The sequence below is a fragment of the Onychostoma macrolepis genome, chromosome 04 (genome assembly GCF_012432095.1).
Source record: "Onychostoma macrolepis isolate SWU-2019 chromosome 04, ASM1243209v1, whole genome shotgun sequence".
Classification (NCBI taxonomy): Eukaryota; Metazoa; Chordata; class Actinopteri; order Cypriniformes; family Cyprinidae; genus Onychostoma; species Onychostoma macrolepis.
This window is the reverse complement of record NC_081158.1, coordinates 32,028,653-32,053,274: the sequence shown is the minus strand read 5'-3', so window position 1 is coordinate 32,053,274 and position 24,622 is coordinate 32,028,653. Positions and strand designations below refer to the sequence as shown.

General features: G+C 35.5%; 1 protein-coding gene across 1 annotated transcript; it reads left to right on the top strand.

The window, feature by feature from the left end:
* The first annotated feature begins 977 nt into the window (after positions 1-977).
* Positions 978-23,852, top strand: creb3l2 (cAMP responsive element binding protein 3-like 2). The gene is made up of 12 exons (XM_058772484.1): positions 978-1,400; positions 16,338-16,566; positions 16,650-16,825; positions 16,914-16,998; positions 17,931-18,112; positions 18,186-18,332; positions 18,428-18,486; positions 19,545-19,613; positions 19,773-19,872; positions 20,279-20,402; positions 22,395-22,638; positions 22,721-23,852. The coding sequence occupies exons 1-12, from the start codon at positions 1,305-1,307 to the stop codon at positions 22,788-22,790; spliced, it is 1,581 nt and encodes a 526-aa protein (XP_058628467.1). The 5' UTR covers positions 978-1,304; the 3' UTR covers positions 22,791-23,852.
* The last annotated feature ends 770 nt before the right edge of the window (positions 23,853-24,622 follow it).

Below are 24,622 nucleotides of genomic sequence, written 5' to 3'. Positions count from 1 at the left end.
GTGGTTTCATTTCTTACTTTTGTTTTTCAGTCATGTCCATTTGTTTGTGCTCATTTTACCAAAGTCTCTTTAAGACTAAGGGTATTCTATAGTCTTTGATTTTACCCATCGTGTTATAGTCGTTTAATTGTATTTTTTTAATCTGTTTTTCTTAGCCTCCAGAATATACTAAGACTATCCAAAAATGAGAGGAAGATTACTTTTTCATGGTATTTAAACCGCAAATATGTGACCCTGGACCACAAAACCGGTAATAAGTGTGATTTATACATAATCTAAAAGCTGAATAAATAATCTTTCCATTGATGTATGGTTTGTTAGGATCGGACAATATTTGTCTGAGATACAACTATTTGAAAATCTGAACCTGAGGGTGCAAACAAATCTAAATACTGAGAACATCACCTTTAAAGTTGTCCAAATGAATCCTTAGCTATGCATATTACTGATCAAAAATGAAGTTTTGATATATTTACGGTAGGAAATTCACTAAATTACTTACTTAATATCCTAATGATTTTTGGCATAAAATAAAAATGGATAATTTTGACCCATACAGTATATTTTTGGCTATTGCTAAAAATATACCCCAGCGACTTAAGACTGGTTTTGCGGTCCAGGGTCACATATCTTCTGACAGACATAGGACTTGAGGCGGTGCGCAGAGTTTGGTACTCTTGGCTTTATACGGTTTGTTCAGAGATTATGCGGAGTCGCCTTTAATTGGAGCAGTTTCACGTCAATCATACATTATCGTTCTCCTATTGGTCAGACGGGCTCTCCGTCTTCCGTGATTTTCGTACGCTCTGAGTGAGCTTTAAACGTAACAGCCAATCTGATTGGTCGCCACATCGATTCCAAGGGCGGGGCATTGGATAGAAAAGCTTAGCATTTTTAATGCGAATATACGTAGTGTTTACAAACAGCGAAACAAAACAGAAAATCCTTGAAAAGCGCATCTAATAATATATGCTTGGAAACATCCGAAATGTTTCCTGAAAGTATCACAGTCCACAAACAGTCCTTTGTAAACAAATTTTGCAACTCCCATCATTTCCCCGCCCCTAAAATTCCTGCTCGCTTGTGAAGGGGCGACATTTCTCAAGGAAGCTGAGAGGAAAGTTCCTACAACACTGGCGACAGACGCGCAACTTATACCCAACTTTGCGCTGACAGCATAAAATTCACTCCGAATCGCGACCTCACGAGTGTTTTGACGGATACTCTGACAAATACGTTAGTCGTTTGTGGAGTCATTGAAGCGACTCTGCGCGTGACGGTTTACTAAAGACGCAGATCGAGGCATGGAAATAATGGATAGCGGGGAAACGTTTTTACAATGGGACAAAAATCTCAGCGAATTGTCCGAATCCGGGGAAAACGACATTTTATACAGCACTGTGAGTAAGAATCTTCTTATAATGCCGTGGCACCATTGCCATCTTCACTTACACCGTCATAGCATGTTTTGATGTGTTTCAACTAGTGTCAGATCACTCACAATGCCTCTAAACCTCACAATTTAGCCATATACAAGCTTTTATTTGACTTGGTCTTTCACAGAGACACTCTATAGGAGTCTGCCAGATAACTAATGTGCCTTTGGGTTCCACTTGGCTCCAAGGGATAAAGTTCAGATGGTGCAGTCATCCAGTGACTGTATCTTGCTTATGCAGTGCCACACAAAGCAATGCAGATAAGTTTAGACCATTTGGATAAAGTCAGAATATAGTACTCAAATCCTTGAAGACTTGCTGCAGGTTATGTAATAATAGGTTTGCGTTCCAACTTCTGCTCAAAGGGGCCTCTACTTGCTGACTAATTAGGGGGTTCACAGTTGGGTAGTTGGTGCATAAAGATCCATGTACTTTTTTGTTTATTCAACACGAAGATTTTAGGCTAAAATGTAAATGAATGCATCAGGGAAAGTGTATTTTGGTCTCATGTTTGTAACCATTTTAAATCTTTTTTTTTTTTTTTTCCTTAAACTTAATGCCAAATTTTCATTGTAAATGCGGCATGGAAGCTCTTGTGAAGTGGCATTTAGGTGTCTTTACACACAGACTGTTAAATGCTGCTCAGAGGTGGAATGAATGCATTTACACAGATACAAATATAACTTTATGCTTTGATACAAGGGCTTGAATGCTTTTTGAAAACTTGCAGCATTGCAAGTCACACCGCAGAACATGTCGACTCCTAAATTTATGATCCTCATAGATGAACAGTACTTTAAATGAAGTTAATTCCAGATGTGTGGCATGTTACGAGTGGTTTCTAAGCCGACATCCCAATTAAATTAGCAGACACGGCACGAAACGCCTTTCCAGACAGCATCAAAGCCAGCTTTGGATATGCAGCAGTTTGGTGTGTCTGGGATTCATAACCTGGCAGTATCAGGGCGGTAACATACACTTCCAGGAGAACTATATATGCTTTGTAAAGGTTGTGAAGGGTTCATATTCTCCTTCACCTTTAGAACAGAACTGGGTCTTTGTTTAAGGTCCCCATCAGCCCCCTCTAAACGCATATACGCTCCCCCACCTCATGGGTCTGTATGTGCCGGTTCTCCTCACTTTTATTTTCACTCCCCAGGGTTTGTTGACATGGAATTCCACACAACAATGCAAACTGTTCTCAGTTGGAGAGAATAGAGCTTGCTTAGTGGGTTCAGCCTGTTGCATATGTCTGTTATCGTTATGCATGTTGCATGTGGGCTGTTTCCTTCTGCATTATAATTCAGCTGCGCTGTCATTGCATGCCGGTTGACTTTCAAAATTGAATTTATGTTCTAATTTTAAGGCATTAAGGTGAATAAGGGTAATATTTAACCAGTAGATATCTTCATAGTTTCCCAGTAAATTGATTGCATAAGAAATGCAAACTTTGTTTGGTATGACAAGTTTTCAGAAATGTTGTTTCAATATGCAAATGTGGCATTCTATAATTAAATATGCACTAATCTGCGTAAAATTGCAGAACAAAAATCTGAAAGTTGTTTAAAGACATGCTGTGAATCAGAAAATGCTGTCAACAGCTAGAAAAAAGTGAATTTTTACCATGTTTTTAGAATGCGTAAAATCAGGCAAATGATATATGAACAAACCCCCGTGTAAAAACTTTTAGAATATAAATGGGGATAAAAATGTGAAGTTTGGTGGAAATGGCTTTCTTGCTTGTGTTTGAAATGCACAGATGCAAAAGATAAAGTGCATCAAAATAAAGTGTGTTTTGGATGTTTTATTTCCACTAGTCTGAAACAATGAAAAAGTAATGTTTTTGCTTGTAGTGTCTTGACTTAATGCATACATATCTGATGTGTTTGAGGAATGCGAACATGCCCTTTTTATGACTTAATAGGCCTATAGCAATTGTCTTCCATAACCGAAAGTTGTGATTATGTCTTCATTCATTGTCAGCTTTCTATTGGGAAGAACTTGTATAGAGGGTGTTTTTTGCCACTTGCTCTTGAGCTAAAGTCCCATCTTTCATATTTCAGGTGGTTTGAAATAGTATAAATAACCCAAGGCTCATTCCCTGCTTTAGGACGGGGGTTAAGGAGATGCTGAGGGGAGCAGTTGGACCGTCATGCTCAGCATTTCTTAGTGCTGATAATCACAGCCACACGATTAGCCTGGAAAGCACATTATCTCATGCTTGTGGCAACCAGATGTACTTTCCTGGCCTGATGCGGAAACCAGAGCGAATATGAGGAAGAGCACGCTCTTGTGCACTAACCTGTTTGTTAGTTCTTCATTTTTAACCTTTCAGCTGTAGTAGTTAATTGCTTATTTGCATATCAGAAGATCTCATTTGTCCCAGCTGATGGTTTGGTGTTATGATCGGCTGATAACACATTTAGGTCAATGTCAGGATTGTTGTTCAGGGAAGTGGGCTTTCAAAGAAAGAACATTCATAGAAATCAATCAGCCTGATATATTGCTGATACACTGGTTATTATTACTCATATTAAGTTCAGGTCATTTTGACCCAGAGATGATTTATTTTTCCCTAAAAATGCTAGTTAATGTTATCACATTGGACTAAATCTGAACAGTGGTTTCCAGTGAACTAGGGTTTGGTGATTTTTCGGTTTATATTGTACCACAGTAGAAAATAGAAATGTCAGCTCTTAGAGAATTTGTTATAGCGGTTGCACTGTACAACATCTATATATTATTTGCACATGACAGCGATGGAGAAACATGGATTAATGTGACAATACGGAGCGGGACGTGTCCCAAACAAGTCAAAGCATGGGCAAACTTGTTATTAAAGGGTGTAACACGAAGCTGAGTTTAGTTGTTTATGGCCATGTCAAATTTGCTGCAATAATATAGAACTGGTGTGTGTTGACAGGTTGGTGTATATCAAATCACCTTCAAATGTAGCTCATCTAATTATCAATTTTATAACTTTTTGATAGCTGCTTCAATATTTTTCATAAGTGTTTTTGCATTTATGCCAGACTTATCTTTTTGTGATGCATTAAATGTTTAATGTTATTTAACGTATTAACCAGCTTTTCGTTAAAATTCCTTCATGAATAACATTACGATAAACTGCTAAGACAAAATGACTCATACTGTGACTCATATATAATAGGCCAGCAGTCCCTCTCTGTGACCACACACGCAATCAGTGACGTTAAACACTGAACTGACAAGGATATCTTAAGAAAATAAGACGTCTGTCTTGACTGTAAGAGGCTGTGTCTGACTGTAAACACAGCACAGGAGTCTGGCTTCACAATTGGGCTTTTTTTTAACTTTGTATTTTTAAAGTCTCATGGGACTTGAACCGTTGTCAAATTTTCATACTTTTTGCATTTTTATAGGAAGTGTATATATACATATACAAACTAGGGACGTCAAAGTTAACGCGTTAACACATGCGATTAATCTAAAAAAATTTACGCGTTAATATTTTTTTTAACGCAAATTAATCGTTTGATAAGGTTTGACCCCAACTTCTTCCCGTCATCGCAGCGCGGTATCTATCATTGTAGTGTTGTCAAAAGACCCGGTACTTCGGTACCAAGTCGGTACTAAAAAAATGAAAACGTCACGGTACCAGGTTTTTTTAAGTACCGGTGGTACCGGTACCGTCAACCAGTTCTTGACGCGTGCGGACCTATGATTTCCGCGATGCAGAAAACGTGGACGGAATCTCGGAATCCAGTTATAAAAACGGAGTTTACAGTTTAGCACGGAATGTCACGGAATTTGTCAAAGTTTGGATGAATTAATCAAAAGTAGGTCGTCACACTTTAATCAAATCACGACATGGACTAGTATCTGTAAATGTTAAGCCGCAAAAGTCGATTCAGATATGAATCCCGCATGTTCTTTGAGTCTCTGTGTCTGTGTGTGTGTGTGTGTGTGTGTGAATGAATGAATGAATGGCAGAGACGCGTGTTTTTTTTTTTTTTTTTACACTGAAGCGCGCGACGCTCGCGGTGATTTCATCATCTGCCGTCTCAATGAAGACATAAATACATAAACTACAGAACTGCTCTGAGAGTCACTTCACGAGCATTCTACCGTTCCATTTGAGTAAAACCAGCTTCATGTTATATAGCTACACACAGAAATTTAAAGGTATTCACGGAAACCCGTCAAAATAAAAGTTTATCTTAAAGACATTGTGCCAAAAATATATTACTATTATTTAGTAGAATGTATGTGATACTATTACTACTGTTGATAAAAAAAATATATATTTTTAAAGGAATAATCACACAATATTTCTTCCATATTTTAATTTTAATAGTAAATCCCCTTTATTTACCCAAAAAATAAAATGTTTAAATTTCATTAATTAAAAGACAAATTAAATTTGGGTGAAACTTTACTGTTTACTGTTTTTCATACTTTTATTACTTGCGAACTTGGAACACAATTTAAATAAGTATGAAGAATGGCATAGATTTTTGTAAATCTTATTTTTGTTTGACTATTATTAAAAATAGTGTATTTTTAATTAGCATGTGGTTCCCGAAATTGGTACCGAGAACCGTGGATTTTCACTGGTATCGGTACCGAATACTGAAATTTTGGTACCGTTACAACACTACCCTCATCACACAATGATATACAGCGAACCGGTGTTGCCAGGGTAACGGCACAAGTGGGCAATTTTGAAAATACAGTCGCGGGAAAAATTACAGAGCCGTGGGTTGCGGTTTTTTGGGCTACTTTTATAATGTACCATGGCCGCCCAAGATGTATATAGACAAATAAAAATAGATCCTTTTACTGATGTGTATTATACTTGGAATGTATCCCTGGCAACTTAAGAACGGAGAGGTGGTTTTAACATCACAAACAATGTGAGTTTCAGCCAGAGCAGCAGAAATAAACATGACAACAGCCACTATAGATTATATAAGATAATAAACACACAATTGCGATAGGATATTTGTTTGTGATTTTCTTGAGTGGAATGTGTACATCTGAAATGCTAATTTGTGCAGCGATGTAAAAGGTTATAAATAGCATATTTTAACAACAGTAAACGACCAAATTCCATACGTGATCGTAAAAGGAAGTTATTACAAACACTCGATGGTGGTTTGAAGTGAGTTCTGAGTAAAAGTGCACTATTAATCTCATAAATTGTCTTATGAAGCATGATGCTAATGTTAGCTCTAATGCACCTGCAGAACAGGTCCAATTCTTCTTCATAATGCATTTTGTCATAATACTTCACGTAAGGTCGCAAGAAAATGTTTTGTTGTATTTATTTAGAAATACTTTTGATAATAGTTGGGTAAATGTATACTGGGATTGAAGCGATGTGGCTTGGTAAACGTTTTATTGCCAGTATAAATGTTAATAATTAATATAAATATTAAAAAATATAAAAAAAAACATTATTTAAAAAGAATACAGAACATCTTAGCAACCGTATAGCAGCGTACTAAAGTAGCAAATAGAAAAAAAACTACAATTATTACAACTACAATTTTCTACATATAAATAGACCGTGATGATTCACATCAGGTCAGATTATCGACAGCATCCTGGTCTTTAAAATGTGTGTTGTCAGTGCATAGCCTGTCAGGACAGCCTGATCTTGTGAGCTCTCTGACATTTTGATAACATTTTGTCACTCAGGAATCACGTGGTGTTCTGATGCCTCGAGCTTTAGGGACGGGAGGGGCGAGTCTGTAGTGAGAAACCTGTGGGACGGGTGGACACACACTCGGCCTGTTCTCCGAGAGGGCAGGGCTTTCATCTGTCGCTCTTGCAGGCTGCATCATTCTGCGACACACATTCTTGCACTCTTTCTCTGAATAGATGGTTTGTATGAGCTGCAACTTGAGCCTGAACGTTCGCTGAGCGCACACACATTCATTACCGCATCCAAATTTATTCATCAACATCTTGTGGTTTCACTCAGTCTTATCTGCCCAGTCATTTTAAGAGCCCCTTGGAGGCTGAGCTCTCTTTGATTCAATGAATGTATTTTGCTGGTGAAGAAGTTGTAATTGAGGTGCTGCGATGCAGTAAAGGCTATTAGCTTTGGGAGTATAACACTGCACGAAAACCTCTTTTTTTCTGTGAGCTGCGAGTTTGGCTTTGTAAGCAGTGTATCTTTCCTAATTTATAATTTGTTTTACAAAATAAAAGGGGAATTTTTGAGTACATTAGTTGTAGTCAGATCCAGAGACTTCATGTTCTTGTCATTTTATATTATTTTATATTACATTATATGTTTGCTACATTATATATTTAGCAAATGTATATTATACTATATCTACTGTATTTATTTACTTTAAAAAGGAAATATAACAGTTTTATTTTTTATGTAAATGAATTAATAAACATAAGTAAAAAAAAAAGTATATTTTTGTTTTATTCAGAGAAAATCCAACATTACATTTTACAAGAAAATACATTTTTTTACTTTGTAATTATTTGTGAAATTTACTAGCAGTTTTTGACTGAAAGTTGTTTCAAAGTAAATCCTACAGCAATTATTTTCAATTTGCCACATTATTTAAACAATAGTTTATTACTGTTTTAATTTAATTTAATAAATAAATCCTGTAAATTAAATACATTTTATCCCCTTATTATTTTTAATTTGATAGACACCTCAAATGATCAAATATTTAAATAAATAATCTGACATGAGTGCCCCAAAAAAAAAAAAAAAAAGTTAAAAATCTTTAGTTAAAATAAAGACTCTAGAAAGTAAGACTAATATTATAAAACACTTGGCTCCGTTTGGGAAACATTTTGCTATGTATTTTCAGTTAGGTCCATGTTCTTAGTAATCAAATGTTTTTGCACATAAATTTCTGCTCAAATAGATATGCACAGGATAACACATATTAGCATTATAAATCACTCATTTACAACATTGCTGCTTGTGTAATGGACATGTAGGGTGTCTTTCACTCCATTCAGTCAGAGTTTTCCTGTTCCTCCCCTGAAAGAACAAACAGATTGGTGATCAGGTGTTTCCAATCAATCCACATTTGATTTATTTGTTATCCGCCGTCACTGCGTGTTTACATCCAGCATCCTTTAAGGTCACTATTGGCCAGATGTTGATTCCAGTGGAGCCGTTTCCTGGACCCCTGGAGCTCCAGGATCACCAAACACTCACTGCAGTCTCACTCACTGGGGGAAGGGAGGATGGGACGGCCCCGAATCTGCAGGACATGTTCGGCCATGTTGTGGATTAGCAGCACAGTCAGTCACTATTAAAGGGATAGTTCACCCAAAAATAAAAATTTGCTGTTAGTTTACTCACACTTGAGCCATCCAAAATGACTTCTTTTTTTTTTTTCTTCGGTAGAACAGTAAAGAAGATTTTTAGATGAAACCCTGGTCCTTGGTGATTCATACAATGCAAGTCAATGGCTACGGTCACTTTGAGAGTCAAAAAAGCATTTACAGGCAACACAAAATTAATACCCGTACCTCCTGACAATATATTGAGTTCTTAATATAATTGTGTATATGTGGCATCATTGCAAGATTACGAAATCAAACTAGTGAATTGGTTATTTTAGCCAATTAATAGAATCAAACTGTCTGAATTAACTAGTTTGCAGAAAGTAATAAAATTTCCCTGTTTGTCTGAGGCTCTGGAATACAGGTAATAATGTTGTAAATTATGTTCAGTTTCTTGCACAGGCCGATCGTTTCGCTCCATATATCGCCAGGGGCCACAGGTATTAATTTTGTGTTGGTTGCATACTTTTTTGACTCTCGAGTGACTATAGCTGCTGACTTGCATTTTATGTATCACCAAGGACCAGGGTTTCAGCTAAAAATCTTCTTTTACTGTTCTACTGAAGAAAACGTCACCTACATCTGAGGGTGATTTAAATTAACAGCAAGTTTTCATTTTTGGGTGAACTATCCCTTTAAGGCCTCTTTCACTGCATTAAGCTGAAGATGACACACATTTCATGCTCAACAGTTGCACACAAGCAGCTTGCACAAGAACCAGGCCAATTCAAAACACTTGGAAAAGTGACTCATGGAAAAAGTGAAGGACTTGTGGTGGGATTTGTCTCGGCACAGCTAAGATCTGCAAAGTGAAATTTAGGATAAGGATACAAAAAGTTTCCCAGATTGCTTTTGTCCCTTATTCTCTGTCCAGGTTGTCCACTCAGCCACTAAATGGGACTTTCACAATTAATGTTATTTCCTTTTTTTCAGATTAGTATCCACAAGCTCTTTGCTCTTTCCAAATCTTGAGTGTCTCGCAACAATTCATGGAATTTTACTCTAGCTTGTTGGTTATTTTTGAACTGATTATTAGTACTTTACCTTACTTATTGGTGTTGTTACTGGAAGTTGAGCTGTTTTGATTCACAACAGCATTGCAGGCACACATTCAACTCTAAACAAATGTCCTGTATGGCAGGTTAACTCTGTATTTGGGTCAAAGAGACCCTTGCAATCCAGCTTAATGTCACTTAGCTTTGGCTCCTGTCCTGGAATACCACTACTTAATAACGAGACATTTCTTGTACAGCAGCATTAGAAGAGATCCGTCAACCTGCTGGAATTGTTTCCGAGGACAAACATTCTGGCTTTCCTCAAGTCTACAGCTCTCCAGTTCAAAATAAATAGATTTTTAGTGGCTAATATCAGTGAGTCAGATCCACCGGTGCATAAAGGACAAGGTCCAGCCTCACCAGCGCTGATCTTTGTCTCCTGCAGGTTGGTCTTTCCTCACATCTGTTTTGCTGCTTAAAGGGTTGCGTCATCTGTGTCCACGTTTGGCTTATAAACTTCCTCTTCCTGCGCACACATTCACGGCCCCCTTGAGAGGATAAAAAATTACAGGCCGCTGTCTGAATCCACCAACGCCACTCCCAGTGTCTCTGTCATCACAACTCTCAGAGCCTCCACGGCTCCAACAACTGTTCAGATTCTCCAGCTGGGCAAAAACTCTGAAAGAGTCAAATTGCAGTACCCTTCCCCCAGTGAAACCACATGTACTATACACCCATCCAAACTACGGACAAAGAAGCCTTCACTCTCTGAATCCACCCAGCTGGAAGCAGGCGCTCGTATTGATTGAGTAGGGCACATCTTAATCAGGATACTACCAAACCACTCATACTATTTCATTAATGTGGACTGTTTATAGTGAACAAAATTGTGGAATTTTTTATAAAATATTAAACAGGACGATTTTTTTATGTATACTGATCATTTGAAAACTAGTAATATTCTTTTATATTGTATTATTTTTATATTATTTTTAATAAAATGTGTTTTTTATATATAGGCATATATTTTTACTTTTTAAATGAAAAATATAGCTTACATTTTATATTATTTTTAAACATTATTTAAAATTTACATTTATATGGGTTTATATATATATATATATATATATATATATATATATATATATATATATATATATATATATATATATATATATATATATATATATATATATAATACAAATAATAACCATGTATTTTATCATATATGCATACGCACACACAAATTTTTATTTGCCAAGAAATATTGTATGATTTTAGTTTTTATATTAGATTAATTTAAATATATATATTTAAATTAATATAAAAGAAATTAAATTAAATATATATTTAATGCTGATATGGTGTTTTGTTTAGGCATGAAATCACACAAACTATCCCAGAATAAATACTGACCATAGTTTTAAAAATTTTATTTTCGTAAGGGAGACGAAAATAATAGAATTTCCAAGATGATAATTGTGTATGTAAGTGAAGTATTGACTGTGCAGTATGCAGTGCATTTCTATTCCATTGCAGAGTAAAGGAACTGATCTCAGACCAGGCACTTAGAAGTGATTATTTCTATCCTCAAACCGCAGGAAACCTCACGTCTGTCTTCCTCGGAGTGAGCGCTGTCTTGCGTTCCTTTTAGAGAGAGTAGTCGACACCCAGCAATTTCCAGCAATCATCATAATCATCTCATCACACACTCAAGACAAGAGTGTCAGATGTAATTGCATATCAGCCGTGACTGATGCAGAAACGACATAATAATAGAGTGACTTTGTACGACCATAACCATGTGTGAATTCATACAGAAATGACTGGTGACAACTATGACATGTTATGTCACACAACTTGAGGACTTCACCCACTCCTGACCTGATTTGAACTGCTGTGATTTGTGCTTCTTCATGCTACGTGAAGCGTTCACCTTAAGTGGCCTTGGAAATACTTGCCGTTTTCATTGTATGGTTTTGGGCTGAAGACGACATTCCAGAAAAGCAGTTCTTTGCCAAATATGAAGTTTAAGCGAGTTCAGAAGAGAACTGTTTATGCGAACACACGTAGTGTGTGTTTTTGGTGGACGGCAGGCTCTGTAGAAACATCTGCGACCTGCATGCATTTCTCTCCAGACGTTTTCTCACCATGGTGGGCGCAGACAGAGCTGCTGTTGAGTAACAAAAGTGGAAAATGTAGGGCAAGGCATTCCAGAGCGACTTTGTCACTTGCATTCTCAAAGGGTTTCTCTCTCCTTGTTGCCTTATGTATTGGTTTAGCTGTTTTCTTGTCTTTCTCTCTCTGTTTTTTGACTTGGTTGACCTCTGAGTCAGTCCATAATTGATCCCATACGCTGGCTTCTCTCCATTTGCAGCTCAGACTCACCCTCTTTCCTTCCTAGTTTGCTCAGCTTGGCCTCGTTTAACTCATTTTTCTGACATCTTTGCTGGCGGCACTTTTTTCCGAAACCTTGTGAGCTGCCTACCTAGATGGCGTTTTTTGTAGGTAGCTTTCTGTTGGTCAACGTGACCAGTTTGAACCCGTTGCCAAATCTGTGTGTATTGAAATGACAAAATTTTGCCTGTGACGATTCACTGAACAACAGCAAATGTGACTATCTTAAGGCAGCATTGTGTATTTTGTGGAGAACGCAGTCCCATAATTCATTGCAAATGTGAAAGACAGGGTTTCTGCAGGTCTTAAATCAGTCTTAGTTTGCCCTTCTTCAAATTAAGGCCTTAAAATGTCTTAAATACATAAAGTAGTGGAAATAAAGATTGCACGCACTGCATAGAATAAATATCTTCCTCGTGAATTTTGTCTTGTTTTCCAGTTTAAGCATCTGAACATCCTTAAATCAAGATACATTTATTTGAGATGCAAAATGAAGATAGCTGAAGTCTTGTTTTCTGAGAAATTAAACAAAATCAAGTGAGTTTCTGCTTAAAACAGGAACAAACATCTAGGAGTAGGTAGGGGATGAAAACTTTTTCCTTCGAATTATGTTAATTCTTTAATTGGTCTTAAAATGGTCTTTAAAAAGTCTTACGTTGGCTTTCATAAAACCTGCTGAAACCTTGGCGATAAATGTTGATTTAAAGTATTTTTATATTTTAAGTATTGCTAAAAAATTATTTTATAAAAATATGTGTGTGCAAAACACCAAATATATGCATTTTTATGCTTATTAGAGTTACGCCAACTCTTGCTTTTTATGTAAAGTGCAAAGTTTATGAAGAGCATTCAGAATCATTTCTAATGTCCTTTCCTCACTTAGGGTTAGAAGGAAGATGCAAAGCAGGTGTCTTTTTTTTTTTTTGTTTGTTTGCTTTTTTTGGACCAGGCCTCAGTCTTGTTATCTCCCGCTATGAACATGAGCCCTCAAATGACATGATGTTGACAGGCCGCTCTGTTTATATTTAGTGTGAGCAAAGCTGATCGGCTAAGTTGCCTTGAAAGAGTAAACTGTGCAGTGTGCACTTTAGCATGTGTGCATTTCAGTTACTGATAGATATTGCCAAAAATGGCCTCACAGTAGGCCATCAGCTCAAAGTGAGCAGTGACAATATTCTGCTCTTGGTCTGTTGCTCGAGCATCACGTCCCATTCTGTCAAGTTGTGCTAGTCAAAGCAGCGTTGTTTGATCTTGTAATCTGTCTTTGTTGGCCGACCCCAGAGTCCTGCGTGACTGTACCCTGCTGGCTGTGCAGATGAACAGATGCGCACACACAGCAGACGCAGTTGTTTAAATGTCTGCGTTGCATTGACCCTCTTCCTGCAGATGAGCCGTCTCTGGACTCTGACTCATCTGTGCAGATGGAGACGAGTCTGTTGTGACAGAGCAGTTCTTATATTCATCATAAATGATATTTTTATGTAAATGTACTATATTATATAGTAACTATATCATAAAATATGGTTTAAAAGTGTGGGTTGTTTTTTGTTCTTTTTGTCTTCTATAAATGAAATGCTCACCAAGGCTGCATTTATTTGATTAAAAATACAGTAAAAACAGTAATATTGTGAAATATTATTACAAATTGAAATAACTCTTTTCTATTTGAATATATTTTAAAACGCAATTTATTCGTGTGAAGCAATGCTGAATTTTCAGCATCGTTGCTCCAGTCTTCAGTGTCACATGATGCTTCAGAAATCAGTCTAATAATTTGCAGTCGGTGCAATTGCAGATTATTTAATTATTGTTTAAATTAAATTACTTTAATTTTCTTAAATAACAAAAAATAAATAAATTATTAAAATTGTTTAAAATAAATAAATTTTGTTTTATTAACTTAAATATTTTAATTTAATTGTTTAAAACTAAAGTCAATAATTTATTTACATTTCTTTGTGTTTTGGGCAAGTACACATGGAATAAGTGTGATAATGCACATCAGTCAGATCATGGTCTTTATTGAAAAATTGACCCAATCGTGATGATTCAAGAGCGTCCCTGTGATAACGAGTCAAAATGCTGTAGACTGAGCTTAACAAGTTGAATTCAGAACATTCCTCTAAACAGCACCTGAGGAAACCTGCTGACCTGAGTCAGCACAAGTGCTGTGTTTAGTCTTTAAGAGATGAAATGAATGTCTGGAAGCGTCTCAGCCTGTCCAAACCTATTCGAGGAGCAGTAGACCTTCTTAAGAAGGGCTGGGGGGCTGGAATGCACCCATAGGAATGCCAAGGAGTGGGGAGGTGGCTGTCTGTCGGTTTTGGCCCTGAATCAAACATTCTCACCAGGCTAGGAACAAGCTGTCTGATTGGATGAGAGGAAGTGTGATGCGCTCTGATTGGTGGAGAGGGTTACCCTGTGAGCACTTGCTATGCTGTTTAGTCTGTTCCTCCAGGCTATGAGATCTGAGATCTGTGGCCTGTACCGTGAAGCCAGTTTAGCTGGTAAGTTTCAGTTTAGTTTGCACTAACTCTGGGTTTTAGGTACCATGAATGTGGTTTGGCTTTTAGCAGTGTTCATCGCCATAGTAACTTACGCTCCACAGCTAACCTGCTCCGGGGCAGGTTATGTTCTGGTTTAGAGATCTCAAACTGAAATTTGACCAATCAGCTTCAAGCAAAGTGACGCGTCTCTGACGCAATAAAGCCACTCCTCCAGTTTCTCTTATTCCAAATTAAAGGACGCTACATAGTAAAACATCTGATTTTTAGAGATGATTATTTTTTTATAATTATTTTATATTATTTATATAATTATTATACCCTTAATCCATTACACAAGCCAGCTTAGATTAATAGTAATTAAGCTTTTATTTAAAATCAATGTAAACACATAGATAATATGCAATATAAATAAGTTTTAGAATCAATAGCTGTAAACATGACTACATATGAGCTTAGATTCGTAAGTGTTTTTATACCAATAAATATTATCAACTCTATAAACTAACTTTACAACTTTAACTCGCACTTATATGGTAAGATGTTTTCTTTAAGTTTTCCTCTTTCATGGATGGATCGTTTCATGATCGTGCTGTGTAAATGGGTTTAAATTCTTCATATTGTTCAATCTTTTAATCTTAGCACTGACTCTCTCACAAGCAGTGAATCATAGTTTTAAGGCATGTGATTGGCTGCTCATTACTGATGTCACACTTTCATGTGCACATGCTCCATTAACTCAGGATCAAGCCTGAGTTGACGGAGAAAGTTGATGATCAGTTTCATGGTAGCAACAAAGCCGGATTGGACTGGTTTGGTTTTGTCAACTCAAAACTAATCCTGTAACCCTGAGTTTGTTCAGCCACCATCATGGTACAGACCCCTGATCTTCAAAGAAATGCGCTGATGTTTTACTGTCTGCTGCAATTAAGGTGATTAACTAGCTGTGGTTTAATGAGCACTTCATTTTAACTCTGCAGTCACAGCTTGATCCTAGATCTTAAACCTCTCAGCCAAAGGTAAAACACTGTTTTAGACATTTTTGCATTATTGCTCTTACATTTACATTTAGTCATTTAGCAGATGCTTTTATCCAAAGCGACTTGCAAATGAGGACAATAGAAGCAAATTTTTATTCATTTAAGAAGAAAATTACATGTGTGCTTACCCATAAATAAATGGGCATGAAATGTTGTAATATTATTGTAAATATTGTTATTGAAATATTTTAGTTTGAAATATTTAAATGAAAACATTAAATGTCATTTAAACAGTATTTTTAATTCAATAATAATTCAGTAATTCATTTAAATAATGTAATACTGTAATTCAATAATAATTAAATTATAATTCAATAGGTAATTTAAATCATTTGTTTTAGATGTTTGAGAAAAAAGAGAAACTTATAACGTGTAAATATTTTAAATAATAATAAAAATTTAATTAATAAAACTATTAAAATAATTAAAACTAAAATATTTAAATGAATAAAATTAAATGAAATGTAAACATTTTAAACTAATAATACATTTAAATATTTTTTCTTTATTTGAGAAGAAAAAAAACCTTATTTAATGTATACCCCCCCCTCCCCCATAAGAAAAAAATATATATTGGACATTAAATCATATAGATTGTGAATCATTTCATTTTAAATGCCTAACTCTCACATTCGTGTTGTTCCTGTGCAGCACTTCACCGAGCTGCTGGATGATCTGTCCCAAGAGGCTTTGCTGGGTCAGTTGTTAAGCGACCCGTTCCTGTCTGGCCGTGGAGATGCTATGGACACGGAGGAGGATCTGACCCCTACATCTCCAGTGCCCCCGCACATTCAAGCCGAGCACAGTTACTCTCTGTGCGGAGACTCGCGCCCACAGTCGCCCCTGTCCCATCTGCCTGGGGAGCCCGGCAGCGATGCCGGTAAGACTCGGCCAAGAATCTGCTTCCAGTTCGATAACAGAAGTCAAAATAAATCTCTAAATGCAATGTGATGTATATTTTAGGTGATTCAGACAATGACGAGTGGCCCATGGAGCAGGAGGATAAAGGGATGAAGATGGAGCCTCTGCTGTGTGACCCGTCGCCCGTCCTGCTGCCCACCCTGACCCTCACTCTGACCCCCGAGGGTCCCGCCTCTGAGGCTGTGACTGACGCCCCGCTGATCCCTCCGGCCGCACAGGTCAGACCGCTCAGCCTGAGCACATGACCACACACACACACAGTCAGTGGGATTTTATTGAAGTGCTGATTTCTGCTCGTATTTGCAGGTGAAGAAGGACAGCGAGAGTCTCAGCCCTCAGATTAAACTGGAGCCACACGAGGTGGATCAGTTCTTAAACCTCTCACCCAAAGGTAAAACACAGTCTCTGACAGTTTTGGGTTATTGCACAAAAAAATAAAGATATCGGAGTGCATTAATGATTACAGTAAATAACATATAGTCACCGGGTTATTATCATAAACAGTTAATGCGCTTGAATATCCTGAATGGGTTTATCTTTCCATAATGACCTGACTGTACATTATTACACAAAAAATAAATAAATGTGCTTAAATTATTGTTTTTTAATTATTTTAAATAAATAATAAAAATAAAATGATTAAAATGTAATCTAAATATTTTAATTTAAATAATTAAATTTATTTTAGTTATTTGAGGAGAAAAAAAAGATTTAATGCATTACTTTTTTTCTTTTTTTTTTCTAAATGTAAAGCAGTACATTTGTACTTACCAAAAAGTGGGCGATTATTAATTTTTGTTTTAATAATTTCATTTTAATGTATTTTTGTTTAAATAATTTAAACAGTGCTTTCATAATTAAAATAATTTATTTTAGTTATTTGAATAGAATAGCACTTAATACTCATGTACTTAGCAGAAAAAATAAATGGATATGAATTTTGAATTTTAAATAATTACATTTTAATAAATAAAATATTTTAAGTGAATTTAAGCAATAATTTAATCATTTATATAATTTATTTGTTTATTTGAGAAGAAAAGACTACATAATTACCAAAAAAAGGTATGAAATATTGATTTTGCCTTTTAAATGATTAAATTTTAATATAAAATAAACTAATTTAAATGATTGTCATTTCAGTAAAATAATCATTTAAAATTATTACTTTTATTATTATTTGAGAAGAAAAATAATTCAGAGTAATAAAAGAAATATGAAAGTCGCACAGCTATGTAGAAAAAAAAAATCTATTACAAATATTTGGCCACAGAATGCTGTGATTTGAATCAATCAGAATCGATCTGTAATGTTCTTCGTCAGGCCTGGAGTCTCTGCAGATGCCGCCCACTCCTCCAAGCTCTCATGGCAGTGACTCAGAGGGCAGTCAGAGTCCCGTTCACCCCTGTGCTCCCGCCAGTCCCACACAGACCCCCGCTGTCCTCAAGGTGGCGCCAAGAGCCCCGTCTTCCCTCTCTAGCTCTCCTCTGCTGACAGCAGCTCATGTGAGTACAAAGACATCTTGTCCATTAACAGACGTTTTGCGTTTTACTAACCTCCTCTCGTCTGATCTGACAGAAGCTGCAGGGCTCCGGGCCTCTCCTGCTGACGGAGGAGGAGAAACGCACGCTCATTGCTGAGGGGTATCCCGTGCCCACCAAACTGCCCCTGTCCAAAGCTGAGGAGAAAGCACTGAAGAAGATCCGCAGAAAGATCAAGAACAAGGTTGGCGTCAGACCTCAGCCTCGCAAAACTGTAAAAAGATGCACACTTCAAATCTGAGTACTAAAATTAATATCAAACACGCTTATGATTTTCAGATTTCAGCACAAGAAAGCCGCAGGAAAAAGAAAGAGTACATGGATGCTTTAGAGAAGAAGTAAGTCTGATAAATACTCATCAGATTTAATTAGCATATATATATATATATATATATATATATATATATATATATATATATATATATATATATATATATATATATATATATATATATATATATATATATATATATATATATATATATATATATATATATATATATATAACATTTATGAAAAATAAATAAACTTTTTTCACTCGAGTTCTCAGAGGTGTTGCAAATTTAAAGATCAAGTTGTTCAAGCGTAAAAGACTCAGTGATGCTTAAATGTTTTTAAATACATGTTCATTATTGTGAATGATTCATAGCTGCATGTTATTCCCAAGAAAAAAATATTTGAAAAAATAATCTTCATTAAAGTATAGTAACTTGCTCCACTTCTGAAACCCTTTCCAGTTGTTTTTTTTTTGCATTAAATATTCTTTTTCACCTAGAATTAAGTCAAATTATCAAAGAAAATACATGCATACATATACATATATACTTGAAATAGAATTAAGTTCTTAAAATATTAAATATTGTTATAGTATTTAACATTTAAAATTATAAATCTATGTGCATGTATAGCTATGTATACAAGTAGATTAAAATGTATATTTTACATATATATTTTAGAGGTTTTTTTCTTCATTAAATATTCTTTTTTACTTAGAAATAAGTCGCATATGAAGTAAAATGGGTTGCAAATCAAGTTTCATGTTACAGAAATTTACAAATGAAATGTTTTCAGTAGCTACATGAAAACTTTAGGGTAAACCGCACGTGACATTATGATATATAATTAAAATGTATAATAATTACATGAATTTAATTTTATATATATATATATATATATAATTAAATTCATGTTAACTATTAAAGTACTTAAATGATTAATCATATATCTATGTATATATTTTGATTAAATAGTTTTTTCCTCAATTCTTTTTCACTCAGAAATAAGTGACATTATGAAAGTAAAATGGGTTGTAAATCCAGTTTCGTGTTAAAGAAATTTACAAGTGCAATATTTTCAGTATCTGTATATGACATTGAAATTCCCTCTTCATCCACAGGGTGGAGACCTGCTCCACCGAGAACAGTGAGTTACGCAGGAAAGTTGAAACACTGGAGTGCACCAACAAGTAAGAGCCTCAACCCTTTCCAGTTACCTGCACTTACACGTTACAGCGATCATTAACTAATTAGCGGGTATTTTGATCTCACACTTTCTGTTGCTGGATGAATTTTCAGTCATTAATGATACATGCTTTGTAAACGGCGCTGTATTGATTGTGTGGCAGGTCTTTGCTGCAGCAGCTGCACTCGCTGCAGGCGGCGGTGGCAGGAAAGGTCCCGCGGTCCTGCAGGGTGACGGGCACCCAGACCTCCACATGCCTCATGGTGAGCACTTCCTGCATCATTCAGCTGTGTGTGTGTGTGTGTGTGTGTGTGTGCGCATTTTTGTGAAAAGTCAGGACATAGATTTGTATAATGACAAAGGTATGACATAGGTATTACAAGGTGAAGGTGACATCTCAGGACATTGACCCATGTCCCCACTTTTCAAAACGCTTATAAATCACTCAGAATGAGTTTTTTTGGGGGAAAGTTGACATGCACAGTCTCCTGTAAGGGGTAGGTTTAGGTGTAGGGTTGGTGTAGGGCAATAGCACATACAGTAAGTACACTATAAAAACCATTACGCCTGTGGAATGTCCCCACTTTTCACAAAAACGAACTTGTGTGTGTGTGTGTGTGTGTGTGAGAGAGAATGAGCACTAACAGAATCACTGCTGTATGTGTGCAGGTGGTGGTTCTGTGTTTTTCGGTGTTCTTGGGGAGTTTCTACCAAGGCCTGAGTCCCTGTTCCTCCATCACCAAAACAGACCTGAGCAGAGAGATCTCCATACAGGACTCATACACCACTACAGGTATGCATGCTGGGATAGCGGTACAAAAATATACTGAGACACGCAACTTCTAATTATATACACATACACACATTTGTATATATTTTAAAATAATATAAATATCCAAATAATTGTGTATATAATATATGATCTCTTTACACTGTTTTTATATATATATGCAAACACATAAGCTATAAATAAATGATTTTATATAATTTGTAATTTAGTCATCATATTAACTACTAATATATTTTAACATTTGTATAATATATATAGTGATCAATTATTTATATGTATTATACCAAAATATATTTGTAAACAAAAATAATTAATAATTAAAAATATATTTAAATATCTATTCAAAATTAAATTAATATTCTTCTTTAAATGTGCCAATTGTCTGTATATGTCAGGTTGTGTATACACGCATAAGATATATTTTGTATATATATTTGACATAATATAAGTAAATAATTATTAGTTTTACACGTATATTTTTTTACTTGTGTTATTAGTATTTCATGTATATTCCAGTTATTGGTTTAGTAAATGTTCCTGTATGATACAATAATCTATTACACATATTCAGCAGTCGGTCTTCATCTGCCTCAGTGCACGATATTAAAGCGTCATCAGTTGTGTGAGGCTGTTTATGTGTTGACTAAAGTATGTATTTAGTATTAATGCAGAGGTACTAGAGCCGCTGTCGTACTGAACATTTTCATATCGATCCAGCTCTAATACACACAGCACTCGTGCTGTAATTTGCTCATTATTCTCTGTCTCCTGTTGACTAATGAATGGAGGAATGGCTGGATTTGGATCCATATTAGTGGTCTGCGCCCCACTCTTGAGCTGCTGAGAGTCATTATCAGTGCTGGAGTGGGCCAGTAATTATCATGCCTTTAAAAGCAGAGCGATCGTTTAATCATCGCTGATCTCTGATCCGCCCGCATCACATTTCTCCCACGCGCGTCATTCAGTTAACGCACCGCTTTAACAAAACACTACTGTACTAATAAAAGAGCTGTTTACACCTGATATTAATATCCATCTCAGGTGATACAATCACAAATGCTCAGCCGAGACATCTGCTATTAACAGCAAGAAAAAAAGCCGGTTGTAATGTTTGTTCATTTCCATAACCTGCTGGCCTTTTAGGATATAATTTATAGTTAATTATTCAAATATTAGATATTTAAAAAAGTATTACAGTTATTATGAAAAATAATGAACAATAAAATTAATAAGTATATAAATAAGCACTTTATTTTTACGACTTCACAACAAACAAGGAACAGATACTGTCAGCAATGCTTATAAATATTACAAGTAAAATATATACTTTAAATATCTAATGTATCTAAAATATCTGAATAATTATTTTTATTAAATATTTGTAATGATTTACATGAAATACATAAAATAAATGATTTATTTTAATATGTTTAAATGTATTTACAAAAATAAAAATGTTTTAATTTTATTAAAATGTAAAATTATACATTCAAATGTTTAAATGTATATTTAAAAATTGTACGTCTGTATGATCTAATAAAGATACTTTAATATAATTATTTATTTAATTAATTAGTTCAATATATTTTACAGACACAATTACTTATTAATTACATATATTAAGATATATAAAATATCTAAATTATGAGTGTGTATGATCTAGTATGTGGGTGTGTATGATAATTTATATGAAATTTATTTACATTAGATAAATGTTTTACATAACACACAATAAATATTTTATTTATAATATTTTATAATAAATACAATAGTAAATATTATGTATTTTATAATAAATTGTTAAATATATTTTTATATATGTGTATTAAAATTGAAAACATTTGAATAATTCTCTCTCTCTGTCTATATGTATGTATGTGTGTGTGTGTGTGTGTGTGTGTGTGTGTGTGATCTGAGACACTTCACCATTTGCATCTGTTTAATAAAAAAGCAGTAAGAAAAGTCCTTCAGTGTGATGTTTGTTTATTTCCACAGTGAGGTCCCGGAACCTGTTGTCCATTTCGGAGCACGGGGGTCTGGATGAGCCTCATCCTGTCGGGCTGGGTGGGGATTATCCTGAATGGGACCGTCAGGCCGACGTAATGGCAGCTTGGCGTTTAGAACAGCAGCACAAACTGGAGCAGGCGGAGCTTCGTCAAGCAGAGCCCCGCCCACTTATACTAAACGCCAATGAAACACGAGCGCAAAAGGCCATTCTCATAGACCTGCACTCACACAGGTAACGACCGTCCTTCTGTGGCTGCTTCGATTTGATGATTTGATGACACATGGATGCTGAACACTGGGTTTTGTTTTGGCAGGTCAGATCAGTGGTCAAACGAGACGGCTAAAGTCATACAGCTGGAGAGGACCGTCAACGAGACGTCCTGAGATCCCTGCAGCGGCGGGCCATAGGCTTCATATTTATAGTATTGTTTTACTTAGATGTCCTTTTTTTTTAAATAAACACAAAAACACAAAAATGTATTTTTATTCCATTCCAGCAGTATATCAAATTTTGATACTCATGTACAACATTTTCTTTTTTTATATGCTTTGAATTTTTGTTTTAATATTCTTTCTTTTCCTTTCTTCGCCTATTTGCCCCGTGCTACTGAGATGGAGTAGTAATATATTGAATTTGCATCTGTTTTTTCATATTCACATGACAACGATGTAGCACGTCAATCAAAATACAGTTCCAAAGATTCATAAAAATAGTGCAAAGATTCAAACTGTATTAAGATCGTAGACTAAAAGCTCTGTTTACAGTTTGAAGATGGCGAATTTCCAAAGCATTTGTCTGAATATGTAAATATTTGCAGTATCCTGTATTGTAAGTGTGTTGGGAAAGATATGAATCGATGTGATTGATATAATGGAGATGTTTGTGGCTGAGGGTGATGAAAGCGGGACAATATGGACTTGACATGAAAAAGACGGACGCTCTCTGTCCCTGAAGTCCCTCGTATGATGTTGCCCTCTTTATTAAGGACAGATGGCCCTTTTTGTCCTCATCTGGCCACCATCCAACCCCCGTCTGCGCTCTTGTGGGAGTAGAAGACGCTCGCTGACAAGTCTAGCGTTCTCTTGCTCTGATATGAACGAGTCCCGAGCGATCTGCGTTCAGCCGTGCTGTGGACTCACTTGCACTGTGTCCCTGTAGAATTGATCTGTTATTTATTATTTTTAGCATGCCTGCCATCCTTTTATCCTGGAAACAAGAGCATTTTGAAGGAGATGATTTTGTCCTGATGCCATGCATTCAGATGCAAATGTTTGTCACGCAACATCCGTGTTCAGAAATGGTGTGCATTTGTTATGTATTTGGCATAACTATATTACACTTTCATTGCATCACAATGCAATCTCAGGCTCTTCCTGAAATCACTCTGCCTTGTTTATGTCCTGTTTTTTTCTGCGAGCAAATAAATATTTTCCTTAGTAAAAGCATTGTAAATCATGCGTCTGAGCCGTCATTTTGCTGTGTATCCATGTTAGCTTTCTCTATATTAAATTAGCCTGATTTATATTTGTTGTCTTACTAGGATGTTGAAGTGATGTTTTTATGTCGTCTAGCTGCTCGACTATCAATAATATTCATTACGACTGGATCTGCATTGTAATTTTTCTGTCCCTCAGAGGTTTTTTTTATGCAAAAGAAAGGTGTTTTTTCCATATCAGAGAGCTCAGATGATGCACTTCATACATTAAATCACATTAGCCAAATTGTGTTAGAAGAAAAATGCATGTAGTCTCTAGACTCTCATGACTTCTTGGAAAAATTATATGTTAACCCTTGGATAAATGTGCTGTTGTGGACATATGGAGGTGATTCTTCAATTATGGCAACATTTCTAGGATATTTTGGGTAAATGCATTTGTTCTAGTTTAATAAAAGATTCAATGTGCCATTTTTAATTATTTTCCTCATTTTTAAAAGGACGTGCTAGGATGTCCTGTGAAAAGAGCAATTTATTTTTATTTTTTATAAAGTTAATTTATTGCTCACCCAAATGTTTTTCTATCAAGCGGAAAATAGTTTTTTTGCTATCAATTATCAAAAAATTGTCATTATCTAATCAAAATGCACATTAATTGCACATAATCCTTTTTATTTATTTATTATTATTATTTTTATTATTATTTTTGCAGAATTAGAATAAGCAGTTAACACTTGAAACAATAAAGAAAGGCACTGAACTAACAAATATATGATTTAA